Source organism: Equus asinus, chromosome 22 (genome assembly GCF_041296235.1).
Source record: "Equus asinus isolate D_3611 breed Donkey chromosome 22, EquAss-T2T_v2, whole genome shotgun sequence".
NCBI classification, from domain to species: domain Eukaryota; kingdom Metazoa; phylum Chordata; class Mammalia; order Perissodactyla; family Equidae; genus Equus; species Equus asinus.
The window spans coordinates 29,438,834-29,462,431 of NC_091811.1; the positions used below are offsets into that span (position 1 = coordinate 29,438,834).

The following is a 23,598-nucleotide window of genomic DNA, read 5'->3' on the forward strand; positions in this document are numbered from 1 at the left end:
ATATTTTAAATCACCTACAGCCAGACCCTGCATGAAGTTTCTTATAATCTTGCCTAAACATTTTTTTCACATGTATTTTTCAGAATAAGGGAAACATACCATGCAGCTGACATGAATTCCAATTCGGGGAATATCTGGAGCACTACTACAGCATTTCCGTATCAGCTCTTATCTAATACGAAGTTTCACGTAAATATTTTTACTAATAACTCAACACAAGTACTTCATTTTATGCCATATGGTAAGCAACTTTGCAAATAAGTATAAAAATCTACATAAGGCTGGTATAGGCCAGGTAGCCTTGAGTCCACAGACTGAAATCATTAAAAGAAGCATTAATAGCTAATATTTTGCCTTCAAGTGAAGTAAAAGGAATACAGCTGGAAAACTTTCATTAACATTTGTTGAGCTATTGTTTTTAAGAACTCTCTTCACATAGCTCATCCCAGGGCACCTTATTTTCCTGTTGTGAAATTCTTAATAGCAACTACAAGTTTTAAGTATATTAAAAGCAAACTAAATTTTAAAAAAATTCTAGATAAAGACTATATATAGGTGAAAATGGCTGCTCCTATCCATTAGAAACAACTATTTCATTGAAATGCAAATAAATTGTGAGGTAAGAATAGGCATTGATACATGGTCTCTATTCCCACAGTAAGAACTGTAGAAGCCCTGGACAGCCCAACATAATTAGCAGATCAATTGAATCAGAATCTCTAGGCATGGATCCCAGGAATCTGCATTTTATCAAGCTCAGCAGATGATTCCTTAAATTTTGTAATCTCTTTAAAGTTAATATTTTATTTCACTGTTATAGACAACTGTTTTGCAAAACAACATTAGTTCTTTAAGCAACATTTAGTTGCTACTAAATGAGTTTCTACATATCAATTGTTGTTTCTTGACAAATAATGATCTGATAAATATTTTCTTTCATTGACTATTATTATTTAGTTTTTTCTTTCTTACTCTAGTCAAGGCTCTGAGTTAGTACAGATGACTGCAAACATAAAAATGTTATGTTGGCATATTCGTTAGTACCATCTCATTTGAAACTAACAGAAACCAACTCCTGTTGGCTTAAGCAGAAAAAAAATTTTTAAAGAGTATAGGGATTTCTCACAGAATTTAAGAGTGGGAATTCAGCAAAGATTCAAGAATGCACTAAAAGCAAAGATAAACTATTCCAAAATTCCTGTATGCCTCTCACCTCAGCTCCTCTTTGTATAATTGCTTCTCATTTTTCTCTTGCTTTCTGTTGACTTATTTCCCTTGCTTTTCCAGAATACGTAGAAAGCCAAACTCTCAAACTTAAATGCTGTTGGCCAGCTACCTGCAGAATGTTGTCCCTCTATTGAACCCAATTCAAAATTTCTAAAAGCAGTATTCTGATTGCACAGCCAAGATCAATAGTGCTGCACCTTGATCCAATCAGAATGACCCGGGGTCTGGGTCATGTTGGCTTCAGTGGCTGGAGAAGAGGGAATCATTGTGAACTAGGAAGACCACTTCTGTTCCTCCAATTTACAGTGTTTAATTTTCAACTTCTCTCTTTCTCTCTCTGATCCTTTGTTGAATTTGGCAAGCCAGAGGCCATTTTTTACTTTTATCAGGAGTTTCAGTAAAGTGATTAGGTCATTGTGTTTAGTGTTAGAGATGTGTAGTGGTAAAGAGGATGTCTGTGCCCTCAAAGATATTAAAAATGTTTATAAGAAGGAGGAGGAAAAGGCGTGAAGGAGGAAGTAGAAGAGGAGAAAGGACACATTCGTGAAAACATATGGAGTAGCATATGCCACTGTTGGGAGGACAACTTTTCCTCTTCCTATTTAAATTTGAAGAGGGCAAGGGGAGTTATGACCTAACAATAGACAGATTAACAGGACAAAAGACAACATTTATTTACATGCGTGCAGGGGTTACTCAGTAATGAGTAGCCTGCTGAATACCCAGAGGTAAAAGTTTATATACCAACTTAATGTAAAAGTGTGGGGATGTGGAGCATTTAGAGCTTCAATAGGAAAGTATGGAGGGGTATATTGGTTCGGGGTTTATTTTTTTGGATTTTTTGCTAATGGATAGGCAGTTTGTCTCCTTGCTGGAAGTTGCAGGAGACTCCCTCAGAAGGAAGTTAATGGCTACCATTATTTTAGGGATTCTCTGCTTTAGTCAGATAACGGAAGTTCAGATAAGATTTCAAATGTTATCCCTTTAAAATAATCTTTATGCTGAAACCACGATCAATCGCTTCACCCCTTTATATTAGTGTTTTACTAATAATACAGACGTGTCCTAAAGAACGAAAGTTTGAAAAGTATATCAAGAATGACTTTGATAAAAGATAGAAGATGTTGCTAGAAACTTAAGGAAAAATGAAATCTAGGTAAGTAAAGAGGAGGAGACAGGTGAGGGGTTTTCATCCAAAGAGAACTCTGTTTCCCTGAAAGTGGGGAAATGGAATCCTTCTAGAGGAGCAAATGTTTTGAACAAGAAATTCTCTGTTCCATAATATTCAGCTATCACTTCAATGAAGATGATTCCTATCTACTTATTTCCAGCTCCAAAGTTGCTGTAGAGTAAATGTCATTACTTTCAACTACCTTCTAGATTTAGATGATGCAGGGTTGGAACTGTAATAGAGGGCCATTTGTGACCTGCCAAGTGTTGGAAGTAGAAGTTGGTTTGCAAAGATTAAAGAGTAATTGAGAACTGTTTGCAGAGGTTCTCCTTGAAGAAGTTTGACAATAATGGGAAGGTAAAAAAAGGAAAAAGATACTATCTTAAGGGAATGGAATGTAGGCAGGGAGATTTTATTGAAAGATTACATAGAAACAAAACACTTAAGACAAAAGTATCTTTAGAGTAGGGGATACTGAATATATAAAAGAGAGAGGCTTTAATTGATAGAACTAGAAACTAGTGCAGGAAGTTTCACAGTTGAAGAGGTAAAATTTAGTAAAAATCAGTAATACTGTATCTCAAAAGAGGTGTAAAGGGATAGAGGAGAATGTGTAAAAACTATATATAAGGTATAGAGTAGTATAATTAAAGACTCTTAAATGGGCCTTAGCCTTTTCAATATCGTAGGCAATATGGTCAACAGATTGAGAAGGACTGCATGTAGTGAGAGACTACAACAAACTGAGAAAAAGATTATATATCTGCCAAAATGAAGGCACAGGTATAAAATCTACTTAAAAGAAGCCGTAGTACTTGTCGGCTTACAACATGGATGAGAAGCTTAACTCACGGACACATAACGGTTGGCTTCAAGGAGAAAGATGAAATATGGGAGAATCAAATTAACTAAAGTAAACTGGTGTCTTTGGAGATATTTTCCCACCATCATATACTGGCAATGGTCTCCCTTCTTCATCAAAGCCCGTATAGTCATGATTTTGCCTGTGGCCATATTTTCTTCTAGCTTCAATTCATACTATTTCAGTTGGTATTTTCAAGCAGCAATATGTTTAAGATACTGTCTCTCATGCCAAAGCATTTTCACAATCTCTAATTCCTTGATGATCTTTACCATTCATTTCTGAAACCATTTCTTTGATGACATCTTGATCTACCATAAAACCTGCATTTTTAAATCCAGCATTATACTCTTCCTTTTTTGTGTCATGGCAGGTCTAGCAATATCACTTACTACTTTTTATTAGCCAGTTTGTGTCAAAAACCTTTCCCTTCAAACAAAAAGATGTAACAGTAAAAGAAGCCACAGGAAAGTAAATGCATCATTACAAACAAAACACAACTCAGAAGAACGCAGTTGAGCGCTTGCAGTGCGCTGTTCAAATTCTCACTGGCTAGGAGTCATCAGTATAGTCTGTTACACTGGCTTTCATTGATTGAGAGCAAAAGATCACATTCAAAGCATAGAGATATATATTAATTATTTAAGTTAACATATTAAATGCATACTAAATTATATACATATAATTTTCAACTATTATCATTTATGATGATAAATGAACCCTATGCTATTTATCATTTATAATTAGGAAACTATTTCAAAGACAAATGTTATTGTAACACGTCAACATGGTTCTGGCCACTATTAAATGGCTTATACATGTAAGAGTTTAAGGGGTAGATTATGGAATGTGAATATGAGAAGATAAAGACTTTATCCTATAGTATGCTTACACTTTGAGTCCCAGAGAAGGTGGAGAAAGAAAGTGTATGTTCATTAAGTTTATTAGAATGCTGTCCAATATAGAACCTGGGCTGATTCCTACATGGGAGAGGAGGAACAATCAGCTGTGGAGACTTAGAATCATTAAGAGCATGGGCTTTGACATCTGACAGATTTAGGTTAGACTTCTGGCTTGCCACTTATCACTCACTGTGTAATCTCTTTGGCATCTCCCAAGTCCCTAAGGGTAACCACAATAAAATATTTTCACACAGAGCTACAATATACCAAAGGTTTTAGCATGAGGAATACAATACCTAGCCCTGTTATGTAATATGAAGACAGACTGATAAAAAAAAAATGCAAACAATATTTTTCAAAAATATCTGCAAATCTAATTAGACTAATAAATGAAATGCATCTCATTCTAATTTCCCTTGATGGAGCTAGGTAAAGTTGCAATGGTTCATAATGTGTGTATCATTTTTTTGTGCTCAGAAGCTTTTTCCCAGCTTATATATGATAAGCTCTTACTAATTTTTATGATTCACCTTTGTTTTTAGCTAATTATCTTGTCAAAGACCTAATTGCAGAAACTCTGCACTTCTGTAAGAATGACCAGTTATTCCCCAAAGATCATCTTCTAAGTGTATGTGGCTATGAAGAATTTTTACAGAAGTAAGTATCTTATTAAGGTAAATTTTGGTCACTGTTATAACCTATGTTAAGCAGTACTTCTTTTTTTATTTTAAACAGACTGTACACCAACACAATACTCTCTAATCAGAATAATTAAATCAATTTTGCCCCGTTTAAAGTGAATTTGAAATTTTATAAGTCATGTTGACAGTCTTATTCTTGGTTTTATGTTGTATCTTGTATATTTATGGCACATGTACTTAAGTGACCTGTGACTATGTTGGCCAACCATCTCAGTTTGCCCAGGACTGAGGGGCTTCTCAGGACATGGGACTTTCAGTTTTGAAACCAAGAAAATCCTGGGCAAACCAAGTCACTTTACCCATAATAAAGTGTATTAGGGCTAATCACAATTTAAAAAATGAATTCTTTTGTAATAAGTAATTTTTTGTATGGAATAATATTATCATGTTGATTAAATACTGCTGTTTGAAAATCCCAGAGGGTTTGAGTACAAGCATTGTAACATTTTCATAAAAGAGTAGGTTTTAAAACACCTTCTTCATTTCTCTATTCAGGTAGCTTTTAAAACAACTAGAAAAGTCTGTTGTCATGTATGTCAACTGTAAATACTTATTCGATAGAAAACTCACCTTCTCTTAGTGTGCCACAATGACTATTGTCCTGAAAGTCCTTAAAAGCCAACCTTGAAAATATAATACAACTTCAGGAAAGGAACTATTTCTCTGCTGATATTGCATGGTCATTCTAAATAGTAAAGTATTAAAGACTAAAACGTGCAATAAAGTGGATTGCAATTTAGATTTCCCCTTTGCATTTCTACAAGTACCTAAACATTGACAACGGTCTCATGGAAGTAAACATGCACCTCTGTGGAGATACGCATTGTCACTGTCATTAATATTCCACCTTGAATGTGCTTGAAAACATCTTGTGTGTACTTTGGTGAATTTAATGATCTTATCAGCAAATCCATTCTTTTATTATGCAATGTTAACTGTGAGTGACTGTTAAGACTGATTATTTCCCTTTGTGTGTTTCTAAGTACAACAAATAATAAGTATTTATATGAAATCACAGATGTTTTGCTGCCCTAAGCTCCCAGATATTCCCCTTTTTCCTTGTCTATTTGAACCATTAGCACACTCAGTGACTAGACTGCTACCTTCTCCCAGCATATGGTTTTGACAGTATATCCAAAGAGCAGGGAGAAATACTTGAGCAATGTAATCCTATACAGAATATTCATTAAAATTCATCTTCTGAATGTGCAAGTCACCAAATATACACCTGAACTTTGGCTGATGTCAAACATTAGAAGTGAAGAACAAGAAATATTATCAAATGTATTTATTTAGTATTATCAGTAGGAAATATCATCCCAAAAGCAAGCTTTGAACAGATAGAAATTTGGAAAAGTATAATGCGGAGGGAATTTATAATGGACCTTGACTTAATTACTGTTTCAAATGCATAAGTCATGCATAACTAGATAGCTCAGTTGTTGACTGCTAGAAATGTTGCGTATATCATTTTACCTTTTTTTCTTGTTAACATGAACTTAATAGATTTCTAAAATGTTTTCATGGTCATTTATTTCTATTAAAAATTCATTTATCTGGGTTTTATTAAGATAAGAAGGTTGCCACATATTAGTATAGATTAATTATAGTCATTTATTCCCTAATGGAAATTGAAGGATATGTACATATCAGGAATTTGCTTACTATTTAAGATTAACAGCCTACCTATATTGATGTGATTTACTTTAATAAAAAGAATATTCACTACTGTTCTTCCTAACATCTAAATCATTGAATTTTTAAAATTTTACTTCTATGTAACTTGTCTAAAAAAGTGTCCTTAAATACTTGAAAATCTATTCATAAAATTTTTCTGTAGAGGGAACAGAGGTAACATGTAATAAGTTAACAATACAATAAATAATAATTTGGACTCTAACAGTTATAGTACTACACTTCATCTGGAGTATCTGACTACCTTTGATTGCAATGATAATAATAATAGCCATTTATCAAGTGCTAATTCTTTGGTGACCTCAAATTGGGTAGACATCTAAGTCTTATAGTGTATCAGTGTGACAGATACTGTAATAACCTCTGTTTTACAGACAGAAAGTCTGAGTCTTTGTTCAAGGTCACATAACTAGAGCGAAGCCTGAATTCAAACCCTAGGTTTCACTGCCTGCATGGCCTGGGCTCTTAACTACAAAATAATACTGCAAAAGCTCTTGAGGGAGATACAAGAAATAGCAAATGATTCTTCATGCTGGGACACAGGATGGAAAATTTATGTGGTTTTGTGGGTGTTTGCAGGGATTGCAACAGTCTAATTCAACGCACTGAGAATCACATACGTGCAAAGAATTTGGTTAATTACTGAGAAAACAAACATGAGTTCACTTAATACAATGCCCTATTGTGAGGGCAGTATTAGTATTATTATATACCAACTGCTTATAGATCAGAGAAACAGATTAATGGCAAGAAAATGGAAATGGTGCAAAGAAAGTCAATGATCAACTTGTATTTAAAGGATAAATACTGAGGAGAAATAAGTACCATGTGGCAAATGTTAAAAGCCTTAGAATATATAAAATGCACTCAAATTTTGTTTTTTAAAAATAATGATCAAGAAAAAAGCAGGCTAAGAATGTGAACAGCAATGCAATGTACAAGAAATTATTTAACAAGTTAATAATAATAATAAACATTTAATAATAACAATGAGATGCCCTTTTTACCTATCAAATTGTTAAAATACTTATGACGAAATTCAGGGGAAAAGAGGACAACATCCAAACAGCAGCCAGGAATATACATTGATATAGCAATTGCTGAAGAGAATTCTATAAAAAATGTGTCATCTATAGAAATGTGTCAAAAACAAAATGTCTGTGTTTCAGCAGTTCTGCTTCTATAAATAATTCAAAGGAAATAATCATTATTATGTAAAAAGACTTAGATGATTTCCAATAGTAGCCCAAAAAACTGGAGAAAATACTAAATCTCACATAGTACTCCAAAATAGTAGTAAAATAAGTCATGAACAGAATTTTATTATAATATGGCATAGAATTTATAAATTATTAAAAATGTAGCATGTCGATATAAGAACATGTATCATAGTTTTTAAGGGTAAAAAGATATCTTTTCAAACCACATTTTAACATATTAATTTTTGTTAAAATAAGTATATTTCTACTTGGAAAATAAATGAAATCCTATACAGTAAAATGTTAGAGTAGTTACACCTTGAAAAGAACTATAATACAGATGATATTTATTCCTTATTCCTTTCTCTTTTTAGTTCACAAAACTTCTATGATAAACCTGCCTTTTTTGCTATCAGAAGATTAAAGTAATCAACTATTTCTTTTGGGAAAGATGCATTTAAATGACAATATGAATAATAATGTATGCTTAAAAAGAGTTAGAAATTAGAGTTAGGAGACCATTACTGAACGTATGAAAGATTGACAGAACATGACCTAAAGTAGCAGCAGTGGGTATTAAATAGGAGATTTTAAACCCTTGGGCTATTAAAACAGTGGAATTAATGGAACTTGGTGACCAAATACATGAGACTGCATGGGAGAGAGAAGTAGAAGACGACGACCAGGTTCATCTTGAGTTCAATAACAGTGATAGAGATCTCAGAGAAACAGAAGTTTTGGGGGTGAAAAATAATTAATCAAGTTTGATACATGTTGAATATGTGAGCGCCAAGGAGCATCCGATATTAAGAAAGTAGATCAGATTTTAGGAAAACTGGTCTGGATTAGGGAGTCATCGACTCTAAGAGAAAATGGAAGTCATCAAAACAGATAGGATCACATAGGGAAAGTGACAGAGAAAAGTACTCTTAGAACTTCAATATTTAAAAGATGGAAGGAAGAAGAGGGGCAGAAAAAGCAAACTGAGAAAAAGCAATTTAAATTTCATGATATCTTGTAAAATATGTCTTTCACAAGAAAGAAGGAGAAAGCATCAAATACCAAGTAAATATAGCATCAAATAATGAAGTTAAATATTAGGTGAAGAATGAAGATCATTGTTAAATTTGGCAATTAGGAAGTAGGTTGGTGACCCAAGTAAGAGTAATTTTAGTAAACTGGAGGAGAAAAAAGCAAGATGGCAATGAGCTAAGGAGAAAGGAAGGTAATATATACAAACATATATGCAGACTACCATCTCGGAAGTTATGTGTTGGTAAAAGCCAAGAAAAAGATGGGATTTTAGATGCTGAAGGGAACTGATCTGGGGATTTGGGGAATGTGGATAAGAGAGATTTGAAAATATCCATAAGGTGACGAGAAATAGCTAATGGAGAGGAAAAGATCGAAGGCACAGAACAGATCAATGGTGAGTCAAATTCCATGGGGAGATGAGAGAGTGGGATCAAGGAGGCAGATGGAGAGGTTAGTGATGCAGGCTTGGCGAGCTGAGGAGTTGAAACAAAGATTTCTTGGACTCTCAAGGTCTGGTAGTAGTGCTCTTTTATTCAGAGAATAGCATGAGGACTCTACCCATGGACAGTAAAGAGCTGCAATGAGTTTAGGGTAGAGCTAAATTTATAAGGCATACGTATGTGAGTTATTTTTTTTACAAGAAAAAGGAAAGATCATGTGAAAAATATCATTAAAATGGTTTCAGTGCAGGTGGCGTTTGGTTATTGTGTGGTCATAATAACTTCAGATACAAATCAGGTTAGGACATCTTATACTTCCCAGAGGATGATATAGATCGGCATGTAGGCCAGAATGCCTTGGGCTTTTCTCTCTGGGGCAGCCTTGATCCTCCTCATAAACCCCCCTCTGAACTCACTTGTCTCTGAAATCCTTTGGGGATATGGATGGACGATGGTCAATCTTCTGTAACTACTTCCGGCTGTACAAGGTCTTAGAACTGTCCCTAAATGGGGCTATAGGGGTATGGGCAGGAAGTTCAGTGGACTGGAAATTTGTGCCTGTGAAGTCCAAGGCAGACAAGGTAAACAGATCCTCTGGAGATGAGAGAATCATCTGGCGAGAAGTGGTCCAGGAGGCAAAACTTTGTTGACATGTGGAAGACAAAAAATGAGAGACAACAGATTATAATAAGAAATACAAGCAATATGATTAACCCAATGAATAAGGCTTTGATAGTAGTCCAGAGACCTGGACCTAACCAGGAGTCCAACCAATCGTTTAGGGAAAGGGGAGAGTTGGACATGGGTTTAATTTGGTGACTCATATCAGATAGGAGGCCAGAGATATTTTAATGGAAGTCAGGAATTTAGACACAACATTCGGTTTTTACAATGGCGCAAGTGCCCCCCTGTGCTGCTGTCACGACATCCGGTGCCATTAGACTTTGGAGGACTGCCTTTCAAATTTGGGATACTTCTAAATAGAGCTGTGAAAGGCTATGTTGTGTATCATTTAATGCCTTTGTGGTAAATTTGTTTAGGGCTTCCATGTGCCAGATGATACTTTCGATTCCTAATTGGGGAAGGAAAATTGAGGCAATGTGATCATACCAGTGGAAGACAGAACATGTCCAGCATTGTTTTATATCGGGTAGGTTAGCAGGAGATATGGTAAATGCAGTTCCACCTTTTATCCAGTCAAAGCCTAGGGTGTATTGTCAAATCCACCCAGGTGGCAGCCAAGGCCATAAGTTGGAGCCACATAACCATTGAGTGCCATTAGGGGCTAACTAACATGTGCTGGGCCTTCTATCCCAGTCAGTACCAAACCAATCAGTACTTTTTTAAGGATGTGATATGAGAACACATATAATGGGGAATTTGTCCCATAGACTGGGTGTTATTAGGCCACGTATTGCAAGTGTGATTGGTTTGTTCCCAAAATAGAGTGGCCTTTTGACTGAGTTGATGACCACTATTAGGAACTGCCAAATATATTCATCCCAAATTTGATATAGTCCATCTTATGTGTATTGATAGGTTGGGGACATTACCTTAGGAACTCATTGTTTATGATCCCCTTGTGATAAGGTGAATCTAGTTAGTATTTGGGAAGTAGAGTTGAAGGAAAAGGTTTGATTGTGGCCAGCGAGCTCCAGGGTATCAGAGACAGATGGACACAAGGAGACATTATGATTAGTAATAGATGAATCTTGTAAAAGAGAAGAGCTAGAATCTAATATCACGAATGTGTATGATAGCTTCTACTGAAACATAATTTTTCTTTCTAAAAGCATCCTCATTTTTTTATAAAAGATAATGAAATCAAGATTAACTGTTTTGCAAAATAAGTTTAGTTTCAATAATACTTGGTCCAATTATTTACATAAGTGCAGCAAGAATAGCTATTGATCATACAGGCTCTTTTAAATCAGTTTTGCTGGAATTTTTTATGAGGAATCTCAGATTGAACTTTAAAGGCTTCTCAAGGCCAGAAAAGCCAAGCTAAGAAATTGTCATCAGATTTTGCCTACAATACTTACAGATTTGGGTGGATTCCTCTCTTCTCAAGGTCCCCCAAAATATTTTGAGTTTCCAGGCACCTGCCAGATAAATGACCTTCCTTACTTACCAGTAAGATTTCTGGAATCTTTGTAAACAAGGTACCATGGCAATATTTCCAAGAGGCTTTATTCAAGAAAATCAACCTTTATTCCTCAAAAGCTGTCTTGTCATATCTGAGCCGGTATGTTCTTCTGAAACATGACATTCCAGTCCAAGCCTTGGTTATATAACCAATGTTTCCAAATGTGTCCTGTTATAAGGGGAACAGATTCTTATCGAATTTATGTAAATAACTATATTGCCATGAAATAACCAAACTCACTCACTCACTAAGAGTTTCCAAATTCTGGAAGGATAAGGTAGGGAGAAAAGGTAAATGTTTCAGTTCTGCTCACAATAATTTCACCAAATTGCTATAAGTCATAGTTAGCACAAGAGAAAAGAGAAAAAGATTTCCTTAAATCTGAGACAACAAAACAAAACATCAAAAAATCAACAATGTTTCAAAGAAAAGTCATAAAAAATTATAATCATCCTCATCAGATCATACAGTCCTGTATAATCAGTTCTTGATCTCAATCTTCTGTTAGCAGATTTATGAGGTCATCCTTTTCTCCATTAGAAATCTGTTATTTATTACCCAGTTCAGTTTTATGCTCTGAAAGTTTATCAGAAACCTGTATTCTAGAATTCTGTGTCACAACCCTTTCCATGAATTTCTCTGAAGATGAAACATACTTGCAAAAGCAAAATGCATCAGAGCAAAACAGCAACTATCTGCAAATGACAAATGACTCAAAAGGACAATTGACAAAGAAACTCGGCTACTTCTATGACATACAACATTCAAGATAATAACTAGAATTATGGCTGACAACCAGGACAGATCAGAATTTTAGGAATGTTATACAATTTTAAAACATTTATATCAATAGCATTCACTCACATAATACCACCTAAGAAAGTTTATCAGCACTTATTTGACAATGCTTCCCATGTAATTCAAAAGACCAAATAAGCCTAGTTAGTTTAGTATTTTCCTTCTTATAGGAAGAGAGAGCAGATTTCTTTGAGACATCTCAGGGGCCCTCTGAAAATCCTCAGAGAAATTTTCTTCCTTCTACCACTTCAAAGAAAGCATTCATTCAGGACATGAATACGTTTTTTTGGGTGGGGGTTTGTCAAAAATATCAAAAAGTTTTAAAACACTTGTTCAGATAGGAAACAACATTCAGTTATCTATTCAAAGTGACAATAGAAGCAGTCAAAAAATCTTAAGAAAGACCTCAGTTCTGAACATAGAAAATTATTTTAACAAAACATAGTTTTTCTGTCTTTTAGGTGGACTTACGTAAATGTAAAGAAAGCCCTTTTATAACGCCTTTATAGAAATCAGATCAAAAATTCAATAAAATTATCCTTTTGAGAGAGAAAAACAAATTTTAATTTTTTCATAAGCTTATTTTTGACATTAAAACTCATTTACTCAATCAGATTTACTTTAATCTTAGCCAAGTTGACCAGGCATAAAACTCTCTTCAGAATTTCTCTTTCACAAACCTTCTACAACTTTCTTTTTACCTTCAGTTTGTCCCATGCTTTCTTTCTTTCCTTCTAGCACTTTAGGATAAATTTATCTTTCTTAAACCAACAAACAAAAATACTTCCATTCTTTATACCTTCTTTACTGAAAACATACATTTTACTTTCCTTGTATACAGAAATATTTGCCTTATGTTTAGTAACTTTAGTTACACATATTAGTTAGAATTTTTAACACTTAACAGACCCTAGTAAAAAGTAAAAAGGTAAGCAATTATGAAGTCTTTTATATCAACATTCTAAACACTTTAAAATTCCCAGATACATGCTAGTTAATAGTAATAAAACACAAGGCATGTTTACTAACACACCCAAACAAGTTTTAGTTTCTCTACAATAAGCCAAAAGTAGATAAACTTAGACATGTTTAGCATGTTTCAGTGACCTAGATACTCAGTGAATTTTTATCATTTAATTTCCCTAACAAAATTTCAAAGTTTCAAGTTACTGGAAAGATTTTAGAAGTTATTTAAATATATTTGGCCTAACACATAATTATTTTACAAAGTTCATGCAATACTTTTATCTTTTTCACGTCTATTTAGTTTAATCATTCCCAGTAATTATTAAGATTGCCTACAAAACTTCCTGAGGCATTAGACAAAATCAGCTATCATTCTGAGCTATTATTTTGCTGACAAGTTTGTAACAGACAACATGAGTTTATTTGACTAGTAAACCCAGGCTGCATGCCTGCATCATATCCAAATACTGACAACTCTAAGGACACATCCATTTTAATCAAACCAACAATCCTAAATAACTTTTCAGTTACCAAAGATTACTTCACATCACATTAACTTGAAAGATATTGGGTTAATTTCTATTACATTTAGAATTTATGTAAGAATTTACTTTAAGCCAAGAAACAGAGCTCTTAATTTTGGCCATATCATCCCAAGGTAAAATACCACACATACATAACATACATATAGACACACATACACAGAATATCCAAAGCTATTGTTTTAAAATTACTGCCATCAATCAGGTACAGTAATATAAAGCACATCAATTATGAATCCAAATTTTGTTTTGAGCCTTTTTGCTAATATTTGTGGAGAAGACACTCAAGATGCTAGATTTTTGGCGAGGGTGCTCTTATGGCCATTTTTTGTCCTTTTTCCCATTTTTTCCTTCAGTCTTAGGAATTAGTGATGGGCTACATAGTCCCTAGAGGATTTGCAAGCTCTTTGAGTTAAGGGAAATGGGTGGAACCTAAACTGCCTCTAGAGCTGCGTTTCTAGTCTTAAAAGGACTTTTCAAGGAAATTGCTCTTGATTTCTCAGAAACTGGGTTGTAAATCAAATGACACTATAGGTTGATATACCTGTCCAACTATATCATAAAGTCACAGAGAAACCCCTCAAGTTTTCTCTAAGATGGAGTTTCTGGGGCATAACTCATCCAATTGAAAGTGTTTCCAATTACTTAAAATGCATCCAAGATGTGAGTTTCCAGGGATGCGTGAGGAAGTCCCCATGGCAGTAAAGTTGATGTCCAACTAACAGTGGCTAGAGAAAGGGTGCAGAGCCTGAGGGCAGGCGACAACATAATTATAAGATTTAGTCAAGTCCCACCCAGCCTGGGCACTTAGTCCCTGAGCCAGCACAAGGAGAGCCAGGGAAGCAGGAGGCAAAAGCCTAGAGCTGGCTTGGTGCTGGGGTTCCCAGCACCATGGTTGAGAGTTAAGTTCCTGGCAAAAGGGTTTCAAGCTTTCAGTTTTACAGAACTTCCAGGTTCTGCTCAGGTCCGACCTGAACTTAATCTCAACTTGGTGACAACAGAGGGGGTGATGAATGAAACAAAGGAAAAGGGGGTCAGGTCTCACCCTGATAGCCTCTTCCCAAGGGTTATCAAGATAAGGGCCACACAAATAACAATTTCCATGCCAGGGCACACAATCCCAGCAAGACAGTTTACAGAATAAATTATAGGTCTCCTATCCTCATAACCAACTCAGTAGGTGCCTAAAATACTCAATGAGTCAACTTCCAAGAGAAGGCACCATACTTGGGGCCAGTGGGGTGATCAGGCCCAGAAACCAGGGGATCTCCCAGTGGTGGAGCCTTGATTCTTTAAAGATCTTTGTTTCTCAGTTGGAAAGCTCAAAAGGAGCCCAAAATGGCCACTGTAACTTTAAAATATGCTGGGTTATCTTGCCAGCCTTTTACACCTATCTCCATTTTTAGGGAGCCTTTCCCAAGGTGCTGCAACAAACAAGGTAATTTCTAAAAATAGTTTGTTGCCATCACTGAGAAACTCAGTCCCCAAACAGCCAATTTTAAGCTATTTACCAACACAGACACACAGAAAACCCAGACATAAGTGAACTAGTCCCAGAATTAGGGTATAAAGTCCTACAACTGTTCCCAGTCGGAGTGCATGCCCAGACAGTCCTATTGGACCCCAAATGAGGGGGGAAGCTAGACACATGCAACAAACCACTCTTAGTTTAGGATCTTGATTTAGGGCCATGAATGATTAAATACAAGGGATTCAGACCATTTTCCCAGGCAACAGCAAAATTAGTCTAGTCGAAGAATAGTATTAAAATTTAAGATGCAATTCATGGGCCATTTTCCTCATTCAGAGTGTATTGAGGCCAAAGACTATTACAGTAAGAAATGTCTCCTTTTATTTAGATCTTGTAGACCAAATTTTGCCGTGTTATTTAAAAGGCAAACCCAAAGGTGTGTCCTTAAGAATGGAATTAGAAGCTCCTATGGTCCTAGGAAGCAAAAAAGCAAAAGAAGAGAGATGAAAGAGAAGGGCCCATTACCTTGAAATTCTACCCTGAACCTACGGCAGCATCCTACCCATGGTTCTGCCTGTGGGGTTCCTATAGCAAGGGGTGATGGGGCCATCCCCCTGCATTGCATCGCTTGTATATCTTCCCTATTATATCTGGCAGTAATAGGTACCTGGTGAATGGTCCCAGAGATAAAATAAGAATAGACAAAAACACTGAAGAATTTTCCGCTGGTCTGGGCCACATTCTACCGAATTGCATCCTGGAGCCATTCCCCCAAGAAAGGGTTCCTGTACTCAACAAAAGGTTAGACTTTGGTACTTTCCTTGAACCAGAGTCCTGATTGTGACTTTCCTGTGGTTTAGAGTGTGGTCAGGAGCCATAGGGTGGGATCCTAATCCAGCCTTAGGAAAAGAAGCCTGCCATGGGAGTCTTGGAGATTGGCGACCATCCTAATGACTTAAATGGTTGACCTGTGCCCATGTAAAATTTATATATTAGAGATAATATTAGGAAGGAAAGGATTAATTCATTCTTTATCACCTCAGGCTTAAGGTACTGATTCTCTTCCGACTGAATGCCATGGTTTGCCCCATAGAGTAGCCATGGCCAGCAAACGTGGATTCATACAGCTGTCTGAGAAGGTTCCTGATGGAGAAGTGAATTTAGATCCATCCTTGAAAAAGAGGAAGGCACAAGGAAGAAAAGTGCACTTAGCAGAACTTAAGCTCACAAGCCAGCAAAGCAACATCCCCATACGGGCCTTCAGAAGAGACGATGCGGGCTTGGTGAGCTGAGGAGTTGAAAGAAAGATTTCTGATCTGATAGTAGTGCTCTTTTAGAGAATAGCATGGGGACAGGACCCATGGGCAGTGAAGAGCTGCAATGGGTTGAAGGTAGAGCTAAATTTATGAGGCATAGGTATGTGAGTTATTTTTTTACAAGACAAAGGAATGATCATGTAGAAAATTTGTTAAAATAGTATCAGTGCAGATGGGGTCTGGTTATCATGTGATCATATTAACTTTAGATACAGAACAGGTCAGCATGTCCTATATATCCTGGAGGATGATATAGATTGGCATGTAGGCCAGGACGCCTTGGGCTTCTCTCCTTGGGGCAGCCTTGATCCTCTTCAGTTAGTAGTGCTCTGAAGGAAGAATTTTGCTTCCCAATGAGAAAGGCGGGCAAGAGTTACAATGAGTATGATTTTTAAAAATGTTCTAATAACAAAAAAGATAACTATGCTTTTGGAAAACTGGAGCACTGATAAAACCAGGGATGCTTAAGGAAGTGGCATCAAGATGAGAAAAATAATAATAACACTAAAAACTGCAACAATAAAATCTTCTTCACTTATTAAAAGCCTCTTATGGGCTACAATTTTCAGATGTAGTACCATTCATTCTGATAAGTAAAGCATGATTATTCCCATTTTACAGATAGGAAAGTTGAGATTAAGAGTAATTAAATGACTGCCTAAAGATTACAAAATTTGGAAGCAGCAAAGTCAGGACAGCACAGGTTTATCTGGCTGGGAAGCCCATACGGTCTTTCCAGTCTAAAACAAATCCTCCTTTCTGATGAAGGGCCACTTGAAAATAAAAATTACAGGGATAATATTTCATTAGGGATAATGTCCATGTATTTGTGCAAGAAACATAGGTTTATAATTCAATATACAGCATTTAGGTCAAACACAAGAAAAGGAAAACATAATTTACAGAACACTCATTTTCTGACATATTTAAATTTTTTTAAACTTTAATCAGGAAATGTTTAGAAATGATTTGACTAAAATAAAGGTAAATTATAATCACTAAAGGTGGTCATTTCCAAATTTCTGATTAGATAAAAGTTAATTTTCTTTTTGGAATTTTGAGACTATTTAAGCAAATAAGTAATGTCAAAACAAATCTTGCCCACTATTGGTAATGCTACTCTATATCACTGTTGCTTTGGCGAAATGAGTTAGCCTCCTTTAACTTCCATTTCTTTACCTTTTAGAAATTAAATTTTTATATATTTTTCTCCTTTCAAATGAACTGTAGGATTACATTTTAGTAACCTTTAATTCCAAATGTAAAAATTTTATTAAGTGTTTACTAGTCTTTTCATGATGTATGGGTTGCTTTGAGTTCCTGTGAAGTGTAGGTCTAAATAAATTAAGAATATTATATGGTTGTGTCAATCTACAAAAACGTAAACCAGTTTAAGTGGCAAAGTGTTTATTTGGGATCAAAGGATTGCAATTAGGGGAGCACAGATTCAGGTGGAAACCCAAATATTGTCCCGCTAGGGAGTAAAGTGAGTGGCTTTTAAAGGCAAAGAAGGGAAATTGTGTTACAAAGAATTTTACTTGGTTTGGAGGCAGAGAGCTAGACTTGGCTAAACGTTGATTGATTCTATATTCAGAAATTCCACAATCCTCAGTCTTTGTGATCAGGATGTCCATTTTCCTGCTGACTTCACAAACAATTCCTTGTAAAATAGTTGCCATTTTGGTCCAATCCTAAGGCTTGGTCCAGTCCCAGTTCAAGACAGCAACACAATTTCTCTGGAAAAGCAGCTCAGACTCCATTTTAAAATGGCTCCCCTATAGTCAATTTTGATAGTTATTGAAATATAATGAACTAAGCATTGAGGAACTAAGAAAAGTATTTCTCCTCTCCTCACAAAAAACTATTACTTTTGTAGAATGATGTAAGATGTTTTTCATTTCAAGCTCTCCTTGTGTTATCAGGACTATGCTTCTTAATCTGTTCTGTTTTATGAAGATAAATTATATTTAGTTTCTAATTTGCAGTTTCTTATCTACTTTGGATTAGATAAGGGAAAATCCTTAAAATTTAAACTCCTTTGTTTCTTCCAGATGGTATTGTATGGACAGAGAAATTTCCCCTTCTTCCCTTCTAGGTTCTTTGGCTGGTCTAATAATTAAATTGATCTAAGACAGACTAACAGGAGAAAAACAAAGTTTAATAACATGTATACTTCCTATATACCTGGGAGAGACCCAGGAAAACAGAGTAACCCTCCAAAATGGCTAAAGTCCTCACCTTAAATACAATCTCCAGCTAAAGACAAAAGATGATGTTAGGGATGGGGAGAGTCAGTTATGGAAGGTTACCAGGAAAAGCACAGCAAATGAGGATAAGGTTGTTATGCAGATTTAAGTCACCACCTTCTCTACTGATAAGAGATTCTAGAAATTTAGAGTCATCCTTCTCTTACATCTACAGAAAGGGAGACACTCTTACAAGTGGAGATTTCCCTTATAAATGTGTTTCTTATAACAGTCTTTCTTACTCAGTCTCCAGAGCTTCTCCTGTAACTGCAGTTTCTTAAAAATAACCAGTTTAATATAATCCTATGCCAGGGAAGCATATCATGAGGTGACAAATTCTGCTTCCCTTAGCCCCGCCTTTGAAACTTCAAGTGAGAACTTTCACAGTCCAGAAGCTAAGTTGATAGATTGTTCCATATCTCATTGAACCAGTCACTCAGTACTGAGAATAGGTCACTTCAGTTAAACAGTTGTGTCTCATTTGGGGAGGCATTGATGTACTGGGTTCCCAATGTCCCAAAGTCTCATTTGAGGAGGCATTGATGTACTGGGCTCCCATATTGTGCAAGAAATCAAGTATTTAATAATGCAGCTCTGTGGAAACAAGAGAAAAACAAAGGCTAATGGTCAGAGCAAATTATAAACCCAATGTCTAAGTCCTGAGAGCTGACAGTTGAAAAGATTTCTAGATGTCAGGCTTGAAACATCTTCAGATAGAGTGAGGGCAGGCAGTGACAATCTGACAGATTTTCCTGGCTTGCAGTTTGAATATCTCTGATGATGTCATTTGGTGTACGAGTAAACTTTCTGGGTGGCTCATCCAGCAACAGGCATGAAGAAGATGCTCTAAACATAAGCAATTGTGGTGATTTCTCTGAAGTTTATATCAAGTTGTCTAGTTTCACTTTGCAGGGCTTCAGGACAAAGGGCAGTTTTAGTTCTCAATAACTCCAAATCAAAAGGATGGGAGAAAATTGGAAACATTAGTTTGGAGCGTCATAGCCAGGTATTGGGAGAAACCAGAAAAATCCAGGATCCAGTCCAGTTTATAGACAGAAAACAAAACCTCAAAGACAAAAAAATAGCACTAGAATTTAATATCCACAAAGGTGTGCTACTGAAACATAATTTTTCTCTCTAAAATCATCCTCATTTCTACTAAAGATAGTCAAATTCAGACAAATTTGTTTGCAAAATGTCTAGTTTCAATAAACTTGCCCTGATTATTTCCATAAGTGCAGCAAGAATAGCAATTGATCACATAGGCTCTGTTTTTGTGTGAGGTACATTGTTGCTGAGCTAACAATCATGCCAGTCTTCCTCCATTTTTTGTATGTGGGATGCCACCATAGCATGGCTTGATGAGTGGCGTGTAGGTCTGCGCCCAGGATCCAAACCCACAAACTCCAGGCCACCAAAGTGGAGCACATGAACTTAAAAATTATGCAACCAGGCCAGCCCCCATATAGGCTATTTTAAATGTGATTAACTGGAACTTTTCATAACAAATTTCAGATTGAACTTTTAAAAGACTGAACTTTTCATAAGAAATCTCAGATTGAACTTTTAAAAGATTCTCAAGGCTAGGAAGCCAAGCCAAGCCAAGGACTTATCATCAAACTTTGCTGGCGACACCAGTAGAGCTGGGTGAATTCCCCTTTTCTTGAGTTCCTCCAAATATCCTGAGGTTCCTGTACATGCCAGGAAGTCATCTTCCTTACTCACCTGATTAGGCTGTGTGGGGTATCAGAATTTGCCACTCCAAAATGTGTCTCTTTGGCTTATTTTTAAGAACAGAAGACTCAGAAAGAAACTTTGACCTTCCCCCTAATTGGCTAAAAGAATTTAAGATAGAAGCCCTGTGCCAGGAAGGAGCTAATACTATAAGATAACTATAGTATAATATAAACTAGGTGTGATAGACAGGGAGGAACCTAACAAGGCCCATTTGATCAAAGTCATCTCCATGTCACACTGTTTTTGCAAGGAATGGCAAACATTTGTTTATAAATATTTGCTTTTCCATCTCCACGTGAATTGCCTTCCTCCCCTTTGAACTCCCAAAACACTAATCCCAACATGCTCCTTTCTTTAGCTAAAGACAGTATTTAAGGTGGTGGCTTTGCTATTTTGGCAAGTTAGTTTCTTGGGTTTCTCCCATGTATGCATGTTATTAAGCTTTGTTTGATTTTCTCCTTTATCCTGTCTCATGGTGGTTTAATCCTGAGAGCAGCCAGAAGACCCTAGAGGGTAAAGGAATACATCTTCCTCCCCTACACCTGGTTAGGCTGTCAGGAACCCTATAAGTAAGGTACCAAGCCGCTTTTCCAAGGGGCTTTATTGGCTCCATAAAGTCAACCTTAGTTACTTAAAGCTGTTTGGCATTGTATGCACATTCTTGAATCTGACATTCCAGTCAAAGCCTTGATGATATAACCAGTTTCCAACTGTGTACTGTTACAAGAAGAATAGGTTCTTATTAAACTTGTGTAAATAATTATATTGTCATGAAAATAGGAATACTCATTCACTAAGAGTTTTCCAAATTCCAGAGGGATCAGGTAGGGAGAAAAATTGCTTCATCCTTGTTCAAAAACATATGCTTTATAAAATTGCTGTATGTCATAGTTACCTTAAGAGAAAAAGTTTCCTTAAATCTGGAAAAACAAAACATTAAAGAACCAGTAATGTTTCAAATAAAAAGTCATAAAAATTATAATCATCCTCCTCAGTTCATTGAGTCCCATATTATTAATTCTTGTCCTGCTTCATTCATGTTTTTCCCTTAGTTCTGGACATTCTTACCAAGTTCAGTTTTATGATCTTAAAGTTAGAAAAAACGTGTGCTTGCATGAGTCTTTTCCATGAATCTCCTTGAAGATGAAGCACTTTTTCGGGAACACTTTCGCAAAATCATCTGAGTATAAGCAATAACTGTAAATGACAAAAGAATTAAAAATGGCCATGGTTAAACATCTGATGAGAGTTCGTTATAATGCAAGTAACAAGAAAACCTGGTTATTCCTGTAACACACAACACTTCACGATAATATCTAGAATTATAAGTGATAACATACCTGGACACAACAGATTTCTAAGAGTTTCATACAACTTCTGGAACCCCTTATAATAACGTATATCCATACAAACATAGTCTCAAAAGATTAGCATCACTTATTTGACAATGCTTTCCACATAATTTGACATGTCAAATAAGGTTAATTAGTTTAAGAGCTCCTTTTTTTTTAATAAGGAGAGAGAACCAATCTTTTGAGAAGTTCCAGGGGCCCACTAGAAAATTCCATAGTTATATTGAGGTCAAAAAGACAAGATTTATAATTTGATTTGGGGAAGTTTGTCAAAAATATCAAGAGGTTTGGACACTTGACTAAATAGGATCACAGATTATTATGAAAAAATATTTAATTACCTATTTGACTAAAGTGACAATAAAAGATTTCAAAGACAAATACAGAAGGTTACATAGTTAGCAAAACCAATCAAAGACTTGATAAAATTATTTTGATAAAACACAAAATCTTTGCTTTCAAGGCAAATTACTTAAAAGGTAAAGAAAGCCTTTTCACAATCTCTCAAGGGCAGACCAATAGTCCAAGAAAACTGTCTTTTTAGTAAAGAAAGAAAATTAAGTTTTAGTTTTACACTACTGATTTTAAAGCTTAATTTTACAACCATCATAATAAATGCATTCAATTTTAACCAACTGGATTATACAAGATAAAATTCTCTCTCTCTCTTTCCTTTTTCCCAATTTTCTATTTAATTTGTCCTTTACTCTCCTCTTTCTTATTCTGAAATAACCAGCTTTATTTTGGGGCAAATTCATTTTCTTTTCCCTTAACAAAATGCATCTTCACACCTCATGTCTTTTCTAACCAAAAAAAAAAAAAAAATCCTGCTTTCCTTGTATACAGAGTTGTTTTATTATTTCTAGTAATTTTAATCACATATATTAATTAGAATTTTAACCCTTAGAAATTTTAATTTCTAGTGAAAACTAAAAAGTAAGCAATTGTGAACTTTCCATTACACTTGCATTCAGCAGATAGGAAGATTTATGAATACATTTCATAATTTCCAGAAGCAAACACCTTTTTTACAGTCCACTCTTTTAAGGGGGCACAAGATACATTTACAAACAGCCCCAAATATCTTTAGTTCCTCTGTAATAGGAAGACAAAAGTCAGTAAACCAATGTTCAGTAATTAATATTTCATTGTTTTATCTTATTTAGAAATGATCTATATATTCAACAAATTTACATTATTTAACTTAACTTAGCAAAACTCTAAATTTTTAAGTTACCAAAAAGATTTTTGAAGCTATTTTTCAGTACATGAAGGGGTTCAGAACAGACCTTCCCAAGATGTGCTGCTTTGACATGTGAAATATTTTGAGCTAAAGGCAATGAAGACCCTGAGCGCTCAAGAGAAACTTTTATCTCTTCCTTAAAGAATTAAATTGAGGGCCTTGCCCATAATAAGAGTTATTATCATAAATAATTTTTTAAAACCTATCTGTATGGCAGGACAAAACTTCAAGTGTGAACATCTGCTCTTCTTATCATCCCATGAATTACGCTCCTCCTCTCTGACACCTCAGGACCCTACCCCATTCCTTAGCTCAAGATGGCATTTATACCTCATTTTACCTTTTTGTCTCTGAACTTCTCATGTATGTCAGCTCTCTGACTGTCTCATATATGTGGGGTTCCCAAACATATGCAATTAAATTTGATTTTCTGCTATTAATCTGTCTCAATTTGATTCCTAGGTCAGAGAGAAGAATCTATAAGGGTAGAGGAAAATTTCTTCTTCCCAAACACACATGTACCTTAACACATAATTATTGCACAGTAAA

The 23,598-nt window shown here is 35.5% G+C and overlaps 1 protein-coding gene across 13 annotated transcripts in view; it reads left to right on the top strand.

Moving 5' to 3' along the window:
• PIK3C2G (phosphatidylinositol-4-phosphate 3-kinase catalytic subunit type 2 gamma) overlaps nt 1–23,598 on the top strand; it is a 514,208-nt gene that overhangs the window by 195,363 nt on the left and 295,247 nt on the right. For 12 of the 13 annotated variants that reach the window (XR_011496940.1, XR_011496939.1, XM_070494347.1 and 9 more), the window contains exons 4-5: nt 84–241; nt 4,705–4,819. Coding sequence is in view for 10 of the 13 variants with exons in the window: in XM_070494347.1 (XP_070350448.1) it covers nt 84–241; nt 4,705–4,819 (273 nt within the window). In the remaining 3 variants the exon portion in view is untranslated. Of the gene's footprint in view, nt 1–83; nt 242–4,704; nt 4,820–23,598 lie in introns of those variants that run through there. The other variant, XM_070494354.1, reaches the window with a different exon arrangement.